Source organism: Dermacentor variabilis, chromosome 6 (assembly GCF_050947875.1).
Source record: "Dermacentor variabilis isolate Ectoservices chromosome 6, ASM5094787v1, whole genome shotgun sequence".
Classification (NCBI taxonomy): domain Eukaryota; kingdom Metazoa; phylum Arthropoda; class Arachnida; order Ixodida; family Ixodidae; genus Dermacentor; species Dermacentor variabilis.
The window spans coordinates 142,832,829-142,852,162 of record NC_134573.1 but is presented as its reverse complement, the minus strand read 5'-3'; the positions used below and the strand labels follow the sequence as shown (position 1 = coordinate 142,852,162).

General features: G+C 46.1%; 2 protein-coding genes across 2 annotated transcripts in view; one reads left to right on the top strand and one right to left on the bottom strand.

The window, feature by feature from the left end:
* The first annotated feature begins 74 nt into the window (after positions 1-74).
* On the top strand, positions 75-6,049 carry MED20 (Mediator complex subunit 20). The gene is made up of 5 exons (XM_075696099.1): positions 75-224; positions 319-461; positions 790-1,040; positions 1,798-2,012; positions 5,460-6,049. The coding sequence occupies exons 1-5, from the start codon at positions 211-213 to the stop codon at positions 5,467-5,469; spliced, it is 633 nt and encodes a 210-aa protein (XP_075552214.1). The 5' UTR covers positions 75-210; the 3' UTR covers positions 5,470-6,049.
* Positions 6,050-6,712: 663 nt separating this feature from the next.
* The window catches only part of LOC142585373 (urocanate hydratase-like), a 46,594-nt gene continuing 33,972 nt past the window's right edge, over positions 6,713-19,334 (bottom strand). Inside the window, exons 16-22 of the mRNA XM_075696093.1 lie at positions 18,745-18,815; positions 17,696-17,794; positions 16,665-16,764; positions 15,890-15,971; positions 13,558-13,606; positions 12,102-12,152; positions 6,713-7,094 (exon numbers count right to left, since the gene is read on the bottom strand). Coding sequence (XP_075552208.1) covers positions 6,900-7,094; positions 12,102-12,152; positions 13,558-13,606; positions 15,890-15,971; positions 16,665-16,764; positions 17,696-17,794; positions 18,745-18,815 — 647 coding nt within the window. The 3' untranslated portion in view covers positions 6,713-6,899. The remainder of the gene's footprint in view (positions 7,095-12,101; positions 12,153-13,557; positions 13,607-15,889; positions 15,972-16,664; positions 16,765-17,695; positions 17,795-18,744; positions 18,816-19,334) is intronic.

Below are 19,334 nucleotides of genomic sequence, written 5' to 3'. Positions count from 1 at the left end.
TTAGTTACAAACCTAATTTACTAGCATCGATCTAAATGATTTCGTCTCCCAATATTTCAGAAGTTCTCAAACGAGAATGTCTCAGGCTCAGGTGGCGCCACAGTCGTTGCAGCGATGGCGGCGGCGCACGCAAGTTTGTTGACATCGCGGTGCTGCTAGATTTTCGCGAATGTTTTGTTTTTCTACCCATCGATCGACTTCGTTTTCATTATGGGCGTCGTGAGGTAATGTTGCGTTATTACCATTTCTTTGCACAGCTAGCGTGCCTCCCCGGAAACAATGAAACAAATCATGTTTTGTCACCTTTAAAACCCCTAGCATTCATCAGTTTCCGATACCTGAAGGCAAAAGCGGCCAGCAAGCTGCCGAGCTTCTCCAGAAGCGTCTTGAAACGTTGGGGGCCGTTCGAGAAGGAATATTTACCGTGGACTGCGAGACCTACTACAGTGCACCTAACATAAGTAAGTAACGCGTCCATTTCGCCGACCTTTCTATCGGTTTACAGTGCCGAGACGTTTTCATACAGTGCCTAAACAGTCTGTCGGCAACCACTACGGCACAGTTTTAATAAGAAAGTATGCAGTACAACTTTCTTGCAGACGCCTACATAACGTGTCGCGTCAAGCACTTTCTTCCCATAACGTTGATAAATGTTGATGTTGTGTTGGCTTCAATACTAATTCGGTGTTCTCGTTAAGTGTGGGTCGCACTGCACATTTACACACTTTGTTTAGCATAATGGAACTTTTGAATAAACGTACTTTAACATGAATGCGTCGCAATTTTCAGGCCCCAGTCATTCTGTGAACATCATCCACGACACCGAGCATCCGGCGACATGCTTCGCGCTGCTCGATACAGGCATGTGCCTTGTCGCGGACATAACCTTCGACATGCTCATGCTTAAGATGGCCGGAATCTACAGCTCCAAGAAATCGACCAAGATTGAGTCCAGGGGACCCCGTTACGAAGTTGCAGACTTCCTCGTCAAAGTGGGCAGCGTCTCGATGGGGCCAAGCTTTCGGGGCATTCTCGTTGAGGTGAACTGACGTTATTTACAAAGTGAACCTCTTTAGTTACCACGAATTGTCAAGCTGCTTGTGACAAAGTAATTGACAGCGTCGTAAATCGGATGTTTAAGAGAAACATCAAAAGACTGGCAGGCAGTCTTTGCGGGGCTTCATTTGAATACGTTGTAGCTAGTGAGTCAAACATGGAGACACTACTACTCCCAAAACTGGTGTTTCCTTCGTTGCAGTAGTGCATTGATGTGGTTACAGTCTGTTGTCTTTCACGGTTTTTTACTCGTCATAAGTTCAGCATGTTGCAGCAGGTCTCCGATAAGTTCAACTTAAAAGGGAGTTAGAGTGTAAGCACATTGGACCACGGTGTACAATTCAAATGAATCAACTAGTGCAGCTTTGTATCCTGTTAATGTGCCTTCTTTTTCGCGCTATTTGGGTAATGTGGTGGTTTGCCTGCCATGGTGGCTCAATGGCTGAGGCACACTGCTGCTTATCACAATGGCGTGGGTTCGATTCCCGACTGCATTCCGATGGGGTTGGAATGAAACAAAAATGCTCGTGTTCCGAGCCTTGGATGCACATTGAAAAAAGCCCATTTGGTCGAACTTAATCCAGAGTTCTGCTGCTACAGCATCTGTCATAGCCTTTGAGTTACATAGAGACGTTAAAACTTCATAATTTAAATATAAGTGAACACTTGACGCACTGAGGATGACATGTTTTTTTGCTGAAGCTGCTTCCTGCACATCAGAAGTGTTGCTGTTTCTTTCAGGTTGAATATCTGCCATGTGTGGTCCCATCGAGTTGCTGGGACCTGATGCGCGAGTTTCTCCAAGGATTCATGGGCTCGACCGTGCAGGGCCCTCCCCAGTACCTTCAGGGCCGCATGAACGAACTGTACAATCCTGTGGACACTGTCCAACAGTACATGGAGCACTTCAACAATTTCCGAAGGGCGTCTGCCACACCCATGACAGCACCCGCAAAGTAAACGCCGCTGTCCACCTTTGTCATAAAGTCATAAACATCATTCTCATTTCATGCATTCCAGTTTGTTCTGTTCTTGCTGTTTGCGTAAACAGTTCAATTTTGTTTACACATGACACATTGCCTTTGTTTCTCTTTCTTCCATTTCGTTTTTTATTTGATTGTTTATAGTGGTTTGGGTCATAATGGTGGGGGGGGGAGGGGGGCGAACAGGGGGCAATGTAGTACAAGGGAAACTATATCAGACGGCAGATGCCAGACAAAATGAGTAAGAAATAGGCATAAAAATATTGCCCAAACAAATGCATTTTGTAAGAAGGCCAGTCAACAATTAGATAAATAATGGTGTTATGCATTTTGGTAAAACTAGAACAAGCAGAGTTTAGTAAGAGAAATGGTGAAAGGCATCTATTAGAGCTTGATCCTGGTCACTTTTAAAGGAGCACTGACATAAAAATTTTGGATATTGTCTTTTCTGTTGTAATAAGTAGCTAATAAGCTCCGACTGCACGAAACATTGTTTGCTTCAGTGTGTGACATTTAATTATTTAGAGTATTGATCATAACGACTTGTCCAAGTTTCGATTTGACAGTGCAACCAGAGGGGACAGTAGGTTTGTAAACGCAGCTGGTCATGTTATTGTACAAAACTGTGACACAACACCAACACGTGAGCTTCGTTGTTGCTAGTTGTTTTTGCCCATCTACATACACATGTGCCGCGCGATGTTCTCACCATTCTCATCACCCTAATTCGTTGTCTAGTGCCGACAGTTTTCTGCAAATGGCAGTCACCGCCATACTAGTTGTGGCTGATCACTTATACACACAGGCATCTTCAAACCAACCGCCCTTCCCACGTGGGAACCCTGCTGGAATAACTGCTTTGATTTTAGCAGCTGCAAATAGAAGGTGATGCAGGTCCATGCTACCGCCGTCTTGGCAACAGCTGGCTTCCCCATTAATGTAGTTAAATTCACACCTTTTTCTAAGAACCAGGCAAATAAGAGTGCCGTGTGTTATAATGAAAAACCCGGACAATAAAATGCTATCTTTCTGCGAATTTTCAGTAAACCAACGCAGCAGTAAATGTGACATAACTTTTTTTTCTAGGCACGAAATGAGGTGGTGCAAATGCGGCTGCTCTTCAGCAAGGTCCACTTCGTGCATTCAGTAGCGGGCATAAACTCGGTTCACTTCGGTGGCTGAGGGCCATCACGGGGAAAGTTACACATGACTATACCCTGCCCTGATGTGTTGGGCAGGGTATAGGATGCACCAGATATTCTGCTGCACCCACGGTTTGTGCATGGTAGGTGCAGCACAGTCAACACAGATAGCGCAGCTATGCACAGGTGAACGCAAACACATGCGTGCAAATACTGGAGTATGGGCTCGTGCTCACACGTGCTCCAGTCTGGCCATGCCATGTGGTGCGGGCCGGCTTTGTCCTGCATCAGCTTGGCCGATGGATAGTAGATAAGTCTAGGTTGGGCGTATTGAAGTGCTATCAGTGGCAAGCTTACGTGCGTTCTGGGCTTCTCTCGTCGGTCATACCGAGGAGCTGTGCATTCCAGGTCATGCGTCACTTCTGGCAAGCTGTAATGGTGGCTTTCTTTTTTTCTGTTTTGGTATAAGAAATAGCTATTTTTGTGAGCTTTTCATGGCGGTTTCATTCGTACTTAAAACGTCAAATTTTGTACGAAGGATCCTTTACATCTTCACTATCTTAAACTATGCATTTTGTGCAGTCCAAAATAAATTGCAGTTGGCCATGAACAGCTTTGCAGCAATCTAGGGCATTGCTGTGAGAAGGGCTCAAACTGCTATATGCAACAATACACTTGATGGTGTCTTACCCCCCACATTCATAAATCTTGTGAAGCCATTCAAGTTAAGTCTGGCAGCGCTATGTGTGGTTGTTGTGTGCCTCTTCAGCATCATCTTTCGTGTAGTTCTCTAGTTGAAGCCCTTGCTTGACTAGATTTAAACGACACCTGTGATGAACAAACCGAAAGAAACGCAATGAGCACCTTGGGCAGGTTCATATCAAGCATTATATAAATCAAGTCAAGCATGGGCTTTAATTTAAGATGGATTTCTGAATATGACGGTTAGTGTATTGGTGCACTCACTTTGCATTTTTGGCTGTCATCATTGATGAACTTGTGTTTTCAGGCACGAATCTCATCCAGAATGTAGGGCTCACTTTGGATATTCAGAAAATGTTCGCCACCATCCCTAATGGACCTATTGCTGATAGAGTTAGTTCAAAACTTCAATCTGTCTCAGGCAAAATTTCCGCTTTCGCGATACCGCAGGGAACTGTTAAAGGTTCTGACTGGCAAAATGTTGCAATTCCAGATGCCAGGCCGTTGAACATTCTTAAGTACAACTATGCACCGTTAGCTTCGGTGTATGTTTAGCTTCCCTTTTCCCCATACAAACTAAATACTTAGTGAGAAAAGGTAGAACATGAAACCCAAAAATATTTGGATGGTGCTCATTACTGCTTTCATACCTTTTCTTGTGACTTCTTTTCACACTGAGATTTCAGATAAATCTCGTAACCTAAGCAACCTGCATAATTTAGTTAATAAATTAAGAAAATTAGATGGATTTCACCAAACAGGTTCAGTGGGCTGTGTTCCTTAGAAAATTATTATTTATCCTCACATGTACAGTGAACATTCTTATTAATTGAGTTTGTACATGCCTAAAGGACAGGAATTGGTGCCTATATATGCCATAAATGGCAGCTTGAGTGCCTGTTATAGGTGTCTAAAACAGTAGTCTTTAGTGCCTATACATCTGGTCTCTGGTCATCAGTGAGCAGTAACTTTGGCAAAAGCAAAAGGCAAGGAATTTCATCACATGATGGGGCAGAGGCAGAGAACAATAACGCTGCACCAATACTTAAGCCTATGAGATGGGGTTGCACAGCCTACAGCTGGGCTACATAATCTCGATGCCATGCTGTTACATCAGCTCAGCACAATGATGGTTGAAGCCTGGCAGGCCTGACTCTGCACAGTTATGGCAGCGCAGCTTTTAACGCTATTTGGGTACTGAACGGAGGGAAACGACGAGAACGTCTAAGCAGTGGCGGCATTTGATTGCCAATAACTTTGTTAGTGCAGGCACACTTAGGAACACTTTTTGTTGGAAAATATCTGCAAGGAGCTGCCCCGTATGACCAAATGCATTCAAGACCTTTCATTAAAATTGTGGCAGTGCCTCTTAAAGGGGGAACAGTTGGGCCACCTACGTTGTGGGTGTAGTGTGTTCATGCGTGATTTGATCTGCATGCATGCATCTGTTGACGTACCTGCTGCATACCGTGGGCATGTTCTGTAATGTCTTATGTCACTCGCTGTACATATTACGTTGTCTCTACTTACCTTCTTCTCTCTTTTTCCTGTTTCTTTTCTGTCTCCTTCTCCGCAGCATGGAGTAGCAAGTTGGTGACATACAGGCCTATCGAACTCTACAGCCTTTGCTCCACTGAAACCTCTCTTCCCATTTCTCTTTCTCCTTCTGCTTTTCTACCTTGGAAGCAAGACTGGCTGAAGCCACATTTATCATCTTTCATGGACAGACTCCTGTGATGTGTGTAGCATTTGTGTGAATCAGTGCATTTCCGTGTCACGTATTGACCCGGCTGTGCCCATGCTGGGCACGTAAGGTATCCTTACAGACAGTGTGCTTCAGCACGTAGAAACTTTTAACATATGAGATGATTTGTGAGCTCGTAGTGACAGCCAAGTGGAGACACATTTCGTCAAGCTTCTTCCACAGCTTTCAGAGTGTTTTCAGCATCCTATGCAGCTCTTGCTGCAACACAGGGCCAACATTGCATAAAAACATTGTCATCCTTACCAAAACATCAGCATTCAGTCACTTGCTAGCTTCCGTGCGCATCTGATCGTCATGACAAATGTTCTGTGGCTTCAATACCTTGCTATTGGCTATAGACTGTTGCATACTGCTGTCACCTGCTTTGTGTAGATTCCCAATTACACTGATTATGTTGTCAATGAGAGCAAATTGAATGCTTGCTAGTACGCACTCTGTTCTATGCTCTTCATATAGCTGTAGAGTCATTGGACTTAGTGCGTGCCACCTACTTATATTGTGTGTGACATGGTGTGAATGGGTGGACCAAGCCAGATACCAGAAAGACTTACTCCTTTATTGTTGGAGTGTCCAGTAAAGTACTAAACGCTACAAAACTGTTTCTCAGGGGTGACCAGGCAGTTGCAAATAAATTATCATAAGGAGCCAGTGAAGCGATGTCAGAGAGATGCTATATGCGTACTATAGTTCAATAGAAAAATGCTACTGATTTGTTCTTGTGCACAAAACGCTCAGCAGGAGTGAAATTAGCCCACAACCTTATCCAGCACCTATCAGTGGTTTGCTGTACTGCCACGAAGGACACATCTTTGTGGATCAGTGCTTATTGCATTGTGCTACTGAGCACAAGGCCGGAGTATTTATGTACCGGGCTTTGGTTAAATTTTTCAGGACCCCATTTGGGTAAAATGAGGTAATCTGGAGCACTCTCTTGTGCCATATGTCATAGACCCTGTGTTGCTTCAGAAGATGAAATCCCATTGATCAATCAATGAGTCCCACAAAGGCAGTCTTTGCAGGATGCTGCTGTAGGCCCTCGTGAGTGGTAATGCCCTGGAAACATTCTCAAACATGCATGAATCGAACAGCTTACTTAAAGTTTATTAGTACATTCAAACACACGTGAATCCAACAGCTTACCTAAATATATTGTTACATGCAAACGCAAGCAAGAAACTCTGCCGAAGTTGAGGCATCTTACTACACTTCGGCTGCCAACGATGCGTAGTCACCTGCACATTTACTGCAGCCTTAAATGCACGCTCGAAAGCAATGACCAATGCTAAAGTTGCCTGCTCCCACATTTTTCTTCCTTCCGACCAATTTCTTAATGAGCTCGTCGTTTGCTTCATTTGGCAGTGTCACCAACAAAGCTGGGTCATCCTTCATAGCTCGCTGGATGGTCTCATAGGCGTACTTGTTGCCTGACCAACTTCTGCGACATACCTGCATTGTGGAATAAGGCTGCGTGAATTTACATCACCGTGGAGTTAGGCCATTTAATGAAAACGCCGGAACTCTATATAGCATTTTATGAAAGTGCATGAATGCTGCCATCTTGGATTGTTTAACGCTACTGTTTTCTCTCTGTAACAACTAAATGCAAGGTACTACTGTTGATTCATATTCATGGAAATGGTTGTACGGATTGATGCCTTGGGTGTTTTATGATCATGTTAACTTGACATCACTTGGCACAAAACCAGAGGATCGTTCAATCTGTAACAACCAAATGCAAGGTGCTACTGTCAGTTCATAATGGAAAGAGTGTTACATATGTTTTGCTGTGTGATCACTATGTTAACTTTACATCAGTAACTGACAAACTGTTGGTGTAACAGCCCAAAATGACATGCCCGTAAATCGAAACTCCGGTTCCTATGAGTCAGTTACTGCTCAGAGTCAATTACTGCAAGCGGCTGTTGAATCTCGCAATGAGTATGCACACTATATCGCAGTATGCAATATATTGCAGTAGCAGGAAAACTTGAGAACTAGTTGTTTCTTTACTTCGAAAAAGTTTGCCCTGCGGCATAAAACATGTGAAGCATGCACATTATACATGTATACTTTAGTCCAGTGGGGATTTATGGTGTATATGATAGATCCACACATGGTTGTCAGATGGGCAGCTTGGGCCTGACAAAGGTTTTAGCTAGTTGGTGAGTGCTCATATTGGACAAACACTGGGAATGAAGACAAGGACAAAATAAGATCTTGTGTCCATCGATCATCATGAATATCATCTGGCTTGGCCAAGTTTCCAATACTTTTTGCTACCAGGACACATTTACTATACCTAGCGTTCTAGGTTCTCGGAGTTTATTTTAGGCCAATGTTGGAGAACGCCTCTCGGAGTTTACTTTTCCCTGGAAAATTGCAGTTTATTGAATCATTATTTTATGGTGCAACAAAATTAGCATTCTTCAGATTTTTCAGTGTTATTTTCCCTTTTAGTTTGGCCCATACTCTGAAAACACCCATAATTGCAATAAAAGAAGCCAAAAGCAAAAGCAGTAGGAACTTTTATTTATCGGCAATGTGTACAATAGCGGAAGTATTTATCGCAGTTACGGTTTCTTGTAAGATGTACAAGCATATTTATCAGTGTGTGATTCGGTCATTGTGGCGTACTCTTTAAAATATAAGAATGAGAATTTTAGCTTGGCCTTGAACTACTTGCTGTAAATGGATTACTGGGTTAATGGAGCAGCAGTAATGTAAAGCCTGTTTCCCGTCCCTAGAATAAATAAGTTTACAATAGCAAAGCTGGTAGCGACACCTTGTGACAATTTATGCAATTGCAATAGGTCTGAAATATTTTTGTATTGTGTGAGTGTTCTCGTCGAAGGAAAATGACAAAACGAATGCACATAAACGATCATGTCGGAACCAAGTTTTTATACTAGCACATGAGTATAGTATGATATGTTACTGCAGTATTAGCTTTGTGTGCCCTCTAGTTAAAGTCTCCGTCAGAAGATGTTGCCAGCAGCATTGCTGTCACTGCAAGCAGCATTGTTGCTGCCGTCGATGAGCTGGTATTTTGCAAAAGGTAACATCTTTCGTTAACAACGTAGCAAGCTAAAACTGTTGAGAATGCCCTTTCAACATTTGCGTTCGTAGTGGGTATAGTGCAAGGATTGAGAGGATGGGCTTGTGCCTGGCATGAATTGTCCAGAAAACCACACTAAAAACCAGTCAGTTTAATGGTCATGCTTTCATCATTTTTGGACAGCCATCGGCCTCATTCTGACAAGACGTTTCTATCTCCGTGAACAAGGATGAAAGTAGAGACCCATAAATACACGCAAAAAGAGAGAGAGATAATAGTGATGTTTGCACTATTCGATTGGCTGCCGTGTGCAGTGCGTAGAGGTGTGTGCCGTGTCGGTTTCGACTGGCGGCGGCATGGTGATGCATGGTGATGCCGGTTTCCACACCGCTGCCAACGAAAAATGGCATGGCCATTTTTCATTGGCAGCGGTGTGGACACCGAAATCACCAATTTAAAAAGGTGTTTCGCTACATCCTTCTCGGCTAAACTGGTTGAAATTCTGGCCTTTTCATACTAAAGGCTGAGAGGACCAAATACAGAGGCGTTGAGAGTGAGAGATGTACAACACATTTTGTAAGCCTTTTCCTTTTCACCCAACATATTAAAAAAATGGGCACATATCTAAAAGCGTCTATGTTGAGTGTGTTTGTATATTTTGTCCTCCACGAATATGCAGAGCCTTCCTTTTCTTTCGCGTCGTAGTCGCAATTGTTTTACTGTGATAGCAATTATATGGACACTCCAGGCGCATTTCTGCCGTCGCCGTGAGGTTCCGTATGAGTGAAAGCGTGTGAGGGTGAGCCGGCAAACGCGGCTCAAGCTCGCGTGCGCGAGCGAGGAAGGCCGTTTGGATGCGTGCCCTCTCCAGCGGCGCGCGAGGCAGGGAGGTCAGGCGAGGGAGAAGGGGCGTTCTTTTCCGGCGGTTGCTGGGGTGTCTCGATGTTCTCCTCGCCCGCCGTTCCGTACAAAGTGGAGACAACCGCGGCGTCTACTACGGCGTTCGCCACGCGAATCGCGGACGCCGTAGGGACGCGTTGCCGGCGCTCGTGCGTCTTGAAAGCGACCTGCGACGTGGCCGAAATGCGCGCCCGCGCGGGCCTCATATTCAAAACGATCTGCGATGTTTGCAGAGTGCGCGTAGTGCCGGTAGCTTCGTATGCGCTCTGCTTTCCACGTTTCGTTCGCGTTCAAGCGATAGATGCACGGAGGTCAATTGGCTCGCGGCTGCTGCCGCGATTCCTAACCCCAGCGTTTTTACACAGTTTCCGCTGTCATCGAGCGAGATGTGTTCTTGTTTACCTGTGGGCGCGTGACACCGTGCTGGTTAATTTAGTTAAAACAAGTCGACGGGCTAGTTGGTTTGAATCCATGATAGAACGTGTAAGTGCTACTGAACAAGGATGTAGAAAGAAACAGACACGCAAAGACAGCGCTGTCTCTGTGTCTGTTTCTTGCCGCGTCCTATTTGAGTCACGCTTACATATTCTATCATTGTTAATTTAGTTAGGAAGCGAATGTTTACATGTGTATACGGCCGATAAAACTACTATCCTTACTTCGTACTGCTATCTACTAATTTTCTATGGCAACCGGTGCTTCGCCTTTCGGGCGGGACTGCGAATTTTGTTATGCCTTGGTTTCTATGATATTTGTCCGTTGAGCAAAGGTCAGTGAATTCGTCCAGAACTGCTAAGCCACCACCGCCGCCCGCAGCACTCCCTAGATATGTTAACCTTGCTTCCACTTGTTCTGAATGAGATTGTGTTTATACAATATGCTTTACGTGAAAAAAGAAAAGAAACTGTCTTCTTCCATGACGAACTTTTGCTGGGTTCAGCCCTTAAGCTGTCAACCAATCAGCAGAGGTTGTAACGCACATTCCCTACTGGACAATAAGTGAAATCACTTGTGAATATTAATCACCATTTGCTTATGTAACTTTTCTTATAACGCCCCTTCTCGCTAAAAAGAAAGAATGAAATTTTTTTTTCTGCAGCGGGTGAACTTTTCTCTTTTTCAGATGAGATATGTTATATGATGCGGTAGAAAGCAAATTTGCTCAATTTGTTAACTCTTCGTCACCAGCTTGAATGAACGAAGTGAGGATTAGTAGAAGTGCAGACATTGCTCGGATGCACAATTACTTCCGGAAAAAAAAAAAGTTCTTTTTTTACCTGCACGTCGAAACTTATAGTTAAGTGCAGCTATCGGTGTCAGTTGCGTTCATTTTTTTTATATGAATGCTTCAACGGAACAGCACCACGCAGTAGACATGTAAAAATGTTTTTTACATGTAAAAATGTAGAAAAACGTTTTCGAATGCAACGGCCGGAATAATGCGAGAAATTCGAGCCGCCATCTTAAACACATCGGGGCCAGAAATTTATATCTTGCTACAAGTTGCAACTCTCGCGTTGATGCCGTTTTCAGACATGTCGCCGAATGTACCCGCAACTACAGTGCCCACGACACTCGAGCCGTGATTTGGACTTTCCGAGGCCGCTGTTTATTCTCGTTGCGCCATATTGCGCTTTTGGAGGAGAAGTTTCGGAATCCCACGCTGCGCCGACTTGTGACGACACGCATGCGCAGACGCGTCGACAGCAGGGTTACTTTTGCTTGTATTGTGTTGCTTCATTGTTCCCCTGCTTGACATGACTCTATGCTTGAGGCAGGTAAACGAATTAAGCAAGACAACACATCTCGAACGAAGCTGTAAATCTTCATTCCTACTTAAATGGCGCGCCGACCTCGCCTACCAGAAACATCGGCGGCGAGCCGACGTCTCGGCGCACACCTCTAGCAGTGTGTCGTGGGGTATGCCTTGCAAAATAACGGCTTGCCGCTATTTCGACGGTCGAGTGCTTGAAAACAGAGCTGCCAAAACATTTCCCGTCGTTAAGCGCAATGTGTTCATGACTTCACAGCGCTTCTCCTCGTCTGCAATCTAAAGTATGCAGACGACGTCCGCGAAGAGATTTTCGCAGATCCGTCATTACGTGGACACAGCGGCGCCTGCAGGCGCATATCACTTCAGAGAAGTTCCTCATAGTTCCTTAATTGTTAAAACCAGCAGTCACCAGTGCGTTTTGGTCTTGAAGAACGTAAAGCAGGAGCTAGCTGACACTATGACCATCTTCAGCGTCTCCCGATTTTTTTTTTTTTTTTCTGCGAATGCAGTCGTGTAGCCAAAGCGTGGTCACGTGATCACGACTGGGGGCGCCGAAATTCGGAGTTTCGCGGATCATCCGAATCGCCAGTTATTATTATTATTTTTTTAATGCGAGTGGTTTTCGGATTTTATGGGATCAATCCGCAAACGCAGAACCTTGTGCCCCTGAGTCATATTTCTTTTCTCCGGGCGTCTATACACGCGCGCACGCTTTTTCGCTCACCCCGTTGTTGACGTCCCAGGAGAGGAGCGTCGTCGCGCGACTGTCCGCCTCCTGAAATGGGCAGTGGTCAAACATTAGTCGCGTGCACTTTTGCGGAGTGCACTTATAACTGCATTTTGGGTGCACACTTTACAATCGTGGGACGACGATGAAGTGCAACGCGTGAATTTCAATGCTATATCGTCGACAGTACCTGCAGTAGTACCTATAGCGGAGTACATATAGATGGCTTTGGATTTGCACTATACCTGTGCTACACAGTGAGCTAGAATACCTGTGCACGAAAATGGCTGACCATGATGGCTCGCGAAGTTTGACGCTGCGAATTTCGTAGGTTGCCATGCTTCGCGTCAAACCGCAAATTCACGGCACTGCGCATGCACGTGTCTTTTGATTCGCTTTTGATTCGCTTGCGCAATTTGCGTTCTATTCAAAAATCGGCGCGAGAGAGTGAGAGCGAAGGCGTTCTCTCGACGAAGAGAAGAGTTGCGGCGAAATAAGTGAGAGGCAAAAAAAAACTATCCCTCATTATATTTATGCCGCTGCAATTCCCTTCCCCCTTTGTTTAAAGGAAGGGGGTGTGTTACTTCTTGTTTTACAAATTAGCGCATATAAATTAGAAAAAAATTTTTGGTTGCGCATGTATACGGTATCTCTTCTCGAGATGGTTAAGCGCTGCGGGGCCAAAAAACATGCGTGACATTTTTGTTCAATTTTCGGAATTAGGATTTTTTTATGGTGTTAGCGTAATTTGCCACTCGAGGTTGCAAATTAAAGTTTGTTTCGCTGCTGCTTAGCTATGCCATTATCACACTAAGCAAGCCTGCACATATATCTAGCTGCTTTTGCGCGTTATGTCGCTTTGTAGGACAAGGTCTCGTATGTGGTTGAAACAATCCATAATTCACGGCGGTTATAACATTGGCAAAATCGATCATTCTTTGTCACGTGCTGTGCGCAATTCGCTTTGTCAACCTCGAATGTCGATCGACCGGGCGATCTGTTTACACTATGCCCGCAAATACACTCCTGGCCACAAAAGAATTGTAGCTAAAGCGCCGCCTTAATTGTGCCTATGCCGGTGCGCTGCTCGGCACAAGGTTGCGGGCTCGATTCCCAGCCGCATTCTGATGGGGGTGTAATGCGAAAACGCTCGTGTGCCGATAATTGTTGGGGGAAATAGAAAAGCCATATGGTGCGAAATTTACTCCGGATCCCTTCACTGCGGCGTCTCTCACAGCCTTTGTGCGTTTCTTTGGAACGTTAAACCCAATCAATCAATTAATCAATCAAAGCTGCAACTTGAGTGGAATTGGAAATGGCTAGTCTTCTACACTAGCCAAACCAGCGCCAGCTGTTCCGTGCTATTTCCACCACACACTGTGACAGCCGCAAGTGAAAGATCGCGGAGGTCTCGGTATGCATTCGCGCACAAGATACACGACTAATTTCTAACCTTGGTTCCGTCGAGGACACAGCCAAATCCTCCGTTGATGACTTCACCCCTGCAAGAAATTGCAGTTTCGCCCGAAAGGCGAATCGTTCATAAGAGATAGCAAAGTATTTAGACATTATGATGGTAGAAAGTGTTGTGATTAAACACTTCTGGAATAACGATTTTAATGTACGGTACACACCAGCCCGTTCCCTGAGGCCGAATTAGGAACTGTATGTTATCTCCAAGACGGCGTGAAAGTGTGGAGGAAGAACGCGGCAATATTATGTTCCAGCCATATTGAATAAATTACCAACACCTGTGTTCGAAGCTAGCACAAGACGTGGGATCCAAAACTTACTTAGGATTTTCGAAGTTTAAAAGAAAGGAACATTTTGTATAACTCCTCAAATATTTCGTCCCGACCCGCTAATGGTTAACTCCGCTAATAACCTTGTGCAATTTTCTGTGAACTGACTGTCAGACACTGCCAGTCAAGCCCTCTGGGGCTTTGGCAGGCCTGCTATTTGTATTTTGTTTTCTTTATGCACAATAAAGATTGTATTGTATTGTAAAACTACAGGAAATAATGTTCGTAGTTTTATGGGCCGTGTAAATTGCATAAACATTCGCTTACTAATTAAATTAACAAACACGGTGTCGCGCGCGCAGAGGCAAGTATCAACAGATCCAACTCGACGACCACGAACAGTTGACAACGCTGACGCGATGAAGAGCGCCGGCAGCGGGCAGCGAAAGCTTCGTGCGGCCTCTCGCTTCACTACGTCTCGGAAACTTAAGATTACGCGACCTTTAACACTAGGCGCGCGGGAAGACTGCGCGCGCACCAAGGAAGCAGCCATCTCGGCTCGCCATTAGTTTAGCGACATATTTAACTACGCAAAAAATAAATTGGTACGAGGTGAATGTATGCACACATGACACGACGGTAGTATCAAGTATGTATCAAGTCTGGAATACGCAGCAACTGTCTCAAGTTTCTCTTCTTACTGCCCTTAGTCTTTGCACCAGCCGAAAGTTACCTCCAGGATACGGTGCGTGGCCAGCGTATACGCTCAGCCTTGCCCACAGCCATGCGCAGCCACGGCGGAGCTGGCGGAGAGACCTACGCTCACCTGCCCCCCCCCCCCCCCCCCGTTGCCCAGCGCGCATCGAGCCACCATCCTTCTCGGCTCACCCTCGCACACTTTTCCTCGCGCCCTCGACATACGGCGCGCAGGGAACGATAGAACCTTATCGCTTATCACACTTGGAGTTTATATGGAACCTCGCGGCGACGGCAAAATTTGCCTGGAGTGAATATGACCGTTATCGCAGTAAAATTACAGACAAGCTCGAAGTGTACGATGTCAGGCCTCAGTGTCATCGACGCAGGTAGCATAATTCGAAATCGAGCTTCTTAGGCCGCATGCGTTCAAAATGCCGCGCGCACAATTACGGGCTCGCGGACGTCGCTAGGTGTATATTCTTTACGTGGAACTTGGAAGTCTCAGCGTCCCACTCCAACTTCATCGTCGTGGCTTTTACTTTGCCTTATACTTTTTGTTGATCTATACGCGTTGTTTTTGGAGAAGAGCACTGTCTGTGGTGCACAAAAGCACGCTCGTACATGTTCGGAGCGGATATAGAAGGTCACGTGGCTTTCTCACGACTATCCCTTTCCTGAAATGCGGCGGGCAAGCACGTTGTTGGAATGATAAGTGCGCAACTCGCGTAAGCTTAAGGCAGGTTGGTTTAACTAGTGTAGAGGGGGGCTATATATATTTAACGTGTACTTGAGAGATAGTTTGTGGCTTACGTTTCGCAACACCATTGATGCTGGCACTCGCGCCATTAAACACTACGCACCGCCATCACCACTGATGTTTAGGTTACACGATGCCTGCTAAAGGAAATGTGGGTGAGTTATCTTTTACAGCACTCGACCGAAATTCTCGATGCAGCACTGAATCACAAATATGTCTCTAGCAAATGGCCTGGAAGCGAAGAACCAATTAGTATATACACACGTAGGAGTATATCCATGGTCTATGCCACCGCCACCGCCTCGGTCACCTGCCACCTTAGCACGTACTACACAACCAAGATGAAGGGACTCTGCTAGAACCAAGCCAAGCCGCAAAAGACCCTGGTGCCGGTTAGCCAACACGAACGAAGCTGGCAGGTTGCGGAGACAGCTCCACCTGCAGATGAATGCTCGAGCACTATTGTACTGACTTGTCTTGCGTGTTGCTTTAACGGAACATAATATCGGAAATGATATATCTTAGTTGCCCCGTGTGACTGGGGACATCAAGTCACGTGCTAAAGCGACGTTGCCCTGCGTACTGACCAGCCAACGCCTCCGCCGTTGTGAAGTGCAACCCACGTCGCTCCTCTGAAAGCGTCCCCTACGAAGTTCTGCACCGCCATATCTGGAAGGAAAGCGTATGAGCGTAGCAAGCTGCCGTGCAACCATGCAGGTTTCTCCAGCACTCGAAAAGCTGTAATGCACTTCTACGTGGGAGCACTAAGGTTTGTAGGTGCCTCCAGGTTCTTGGTAACGTTAGTGAGGGCTGACTTACAGTACATCAGCTGTGCCAAAATCTAGCGGAGGCCATTTTACGAGAAAGCACGAAGCTGCAGAGGAAACCGGGATAAGTTTAGCAGAAATAAAGCTTTGCAGTTGAGGAGAGCATTCCTGATCCGGGGATTGAACTCGGGATCAAAGCTTTTTTGGGGCAGTCGCTCTACCATCAAGAAAGATCTGAGCTTATCACAAGTCCACCGTTAGCAGTCTGCATTTTCGAATGGGATATTTTCTCAGATGTACCGGAGTTCTTTGGACTTGGGTTTCAATAATTTCACTATAGCCAACTTGCTGATTGACTGCCCGTTCTTATGACTCCTCTTGGGGATCCGTGCACCACTGCGTTAGTAAACAGTAAGCTTTTCGTAAGTATAAAAATAATAAAAATAAACGTTTTGCTCAGTTTTACCTCTCCAGCCAGGCGTTTCATTTAGTTTTACGACGTAAACTGTAAGGGCCTAACACAGTGTGAGACAAACTTTGGCTCTTTTTTAAGAGTACATATCTCGAAATTTTCAAGAGTGTTTGTTGTACCAACCTGCAGTGAAGGCTGATCCGTCGTACACGTTCGATGTCTCTCTGTACGGGCTGTCGGCGCCGCTAACGTCGTGATGGTCGCGGCTGATCACGACAGGCCCCTGCCGTGAGTCAGTGAAGGCAAAAAATATTAGGCACATCAAGGTGTGTGAACACGAGAGCATCGGCTATCGGGCCTCGAAATTCAGTGAGACAAATGCGAGTATACGCGCCAGCAATGACATTGGCTTTCTTGCAGTACAAAGATTTGTTCGACCGTGGGAGTAAAAGCTTCATGCTAGATGTAAAGGAGAAGCTACAACAAACAAGCCAAGTGATGCGCTAGTGAAGTGCAAGGACTGAAAAATGAAGAAATATTACTGACGATTCGCATATATTTCTATCATATAGCTGCAGTTCCCCTAAATCTGCCTTTACGGCAGGACCGTGGAAGCATAATTAAATGACAGAAAGTGTTCACAAAGAAGAAGCGATGACGCGACTTGAGAAAGCGGTGCATATTACAGAATTCAAAAGGCTTGCAGAAACGGGTCAACGTAATATGCAGAACTGTTGTTACTTGTCGACCGCTTAATTCTTTTTTTTTTTTTTTTTTGTAACCAGCACGTGGGATCTGGTTACGCAAGAAAAGAAAGTAACGGCTAGAATCTGACCCTTCTTCTCAACAAATAGCTGGCATTTCATGCGCCTTTCGGTCGCGTACCTTGAGAGAGAGAGAGAGAATAAACATTTTTATTAGGTAAACGCAGCTTTGGAGAGGCGTCCTCATTCCAGAATGCCTTGAGCTCGGGCCGCGTCCTGGGCCCTCGCAATCCGCCGTTGCTGATCCTCGAGGTCGGAGCTGGCCAAGGCTCTCTCCCAAAGCTCGTTAGTGGGGTAAGGGTTCGGAGGATTTAATGGTGCCGCTCTGCAACCCCCTACTATGTGCCAGAGAGACCCGGGCTCTGTGCAGAAGCGGCATTGCGGAGAGAATTTTGTAGGGTGTATGAGGTGATTTCTGATTGGGTGGGGGAATGTATTAACCTTGCGTACCTTGAGCCGTCCTTCCCTAACGGCGAGGTTGAAGGCGAGGGCGATCTGCGTCCTACCCGTCTTGTCCGAGTAGAGAATCCGCGCCTGTGAGCCGACCACCTGCGGTGCACGAAGCCGGTGAGAGAGAGAGAGAGAGAGAACAAGACAGGAAGATCAACCAGACTGCAGACTTCCGGTTTGCTACCCTATCTGCGGGAAAGGCGATAGGGTGATTGAAAGATGGAGCAAACAGGCGGGAGAGTGGAAGGTTGCACTAGTTGTACACGCGAGACAGGAAACTGGTTGTGGCAAGGTTAGCGAGGAGGCTGCGTGAAGGTGAAATTTCTTCACTGCTGTACCCATTACGCACCTGGCGATTTAACAAATTGCATCTGTCAGCTCTTTATATCCTCCTAGTCGCTGGTGTTACGCTTAGTTAGGGTGACAATTGCTCTTGGTTCGGTTTGAGAGAATGAGTTCTTCTGCAATGCAATGATTAAAAACAGGGACAGGAACGGAGAGTACAGAAGAAGAAGAAAAACACCGCTGGGCAATAAGTTTTCTGAATTTTCTGTCGCTGCCTTCGTCTTTAACCATTTCGCTGGAAGAATGTTACGTTCAGCTTACTTTTGGCTTGTATGGCCAGTGGTCACACGCCTTTGTGTGACACCCGAATAAGCAATGGCGTATAAGGCGCAGGAAAACAGGATGTTCCCCGTAGAATAATTTTGACTTTTGGCGAACGCATGCGCGAGCCCGACTTATTATAAATGTTAGGGTGAAATTGCTTTCACCAGAAACGAGAGGCGTAAATGTATAGTGGGCTAGTTGAAGACACGAGGGTCAATGATCTGTGAGTGATTTATCGTGAATGAAGCGTTACTCATGGCCTTCCAACCTCGACTTGTTCGCGGCCGCCGTACTATATTTCTGAAGTAGTTTTGGGGCACCGGAAACCGGTTTAACGTGTCAACACACTTCGATTCTTTGTCCTGCCGAACGATGGCCTCTGTGGTCGGTACGGCGTTGCGTCCGGACTCACCGCCATATTTTCAGAGGGCAACACTCACCAGCTGGTGCTCGCCCGCTTTCTCGATCCACCTGATGTTGTCCTTGTACTGCTGCTTCACGTGCTCCGGCACTGCGGGGGGGGGGGGGGGGGGGTGTTCAATGAAAGGGAGCGGTGAACGCGAGAACACCGGTATCCGTCTGCAGCTCAACCTATGAGTTCAGTCAATAAAGTCGGTGGAGCATGAGACATTTAATGTCAGGCTCGTGTGTTTGAGCACTACGTTGGGCGTCGTCATGTGTGGGCTCGGGGCCGCGGTTTCTGTGAGTGACTGTGTACGCGTCAGTAGCTGTGTGCCGCTCCACAATTTGACGCTTTAGCGAGCTGTGTCACGAACGCACCCTGGGGATGTGGCGCTGTTCAGTGAACATCTTGCCAACTTCAGTCATTGTGTATGTGCCACTTGGTGTGCGGCAACCGAAGGAACAATTCTCAGCGTTCGCACGCGACGCGCCTCTAGTCTCGGAGGCCACGCCCCGGCTTCTCAGCGGCGTCGCCAGACGGCGCGGCGTGTTTCGAAAGAAGCTCGGGAGATGAGCCTGGCTGCCTCGAAAAGCCACTCGAAGGCTTCGCGGCGGCAGCGCTAGATGG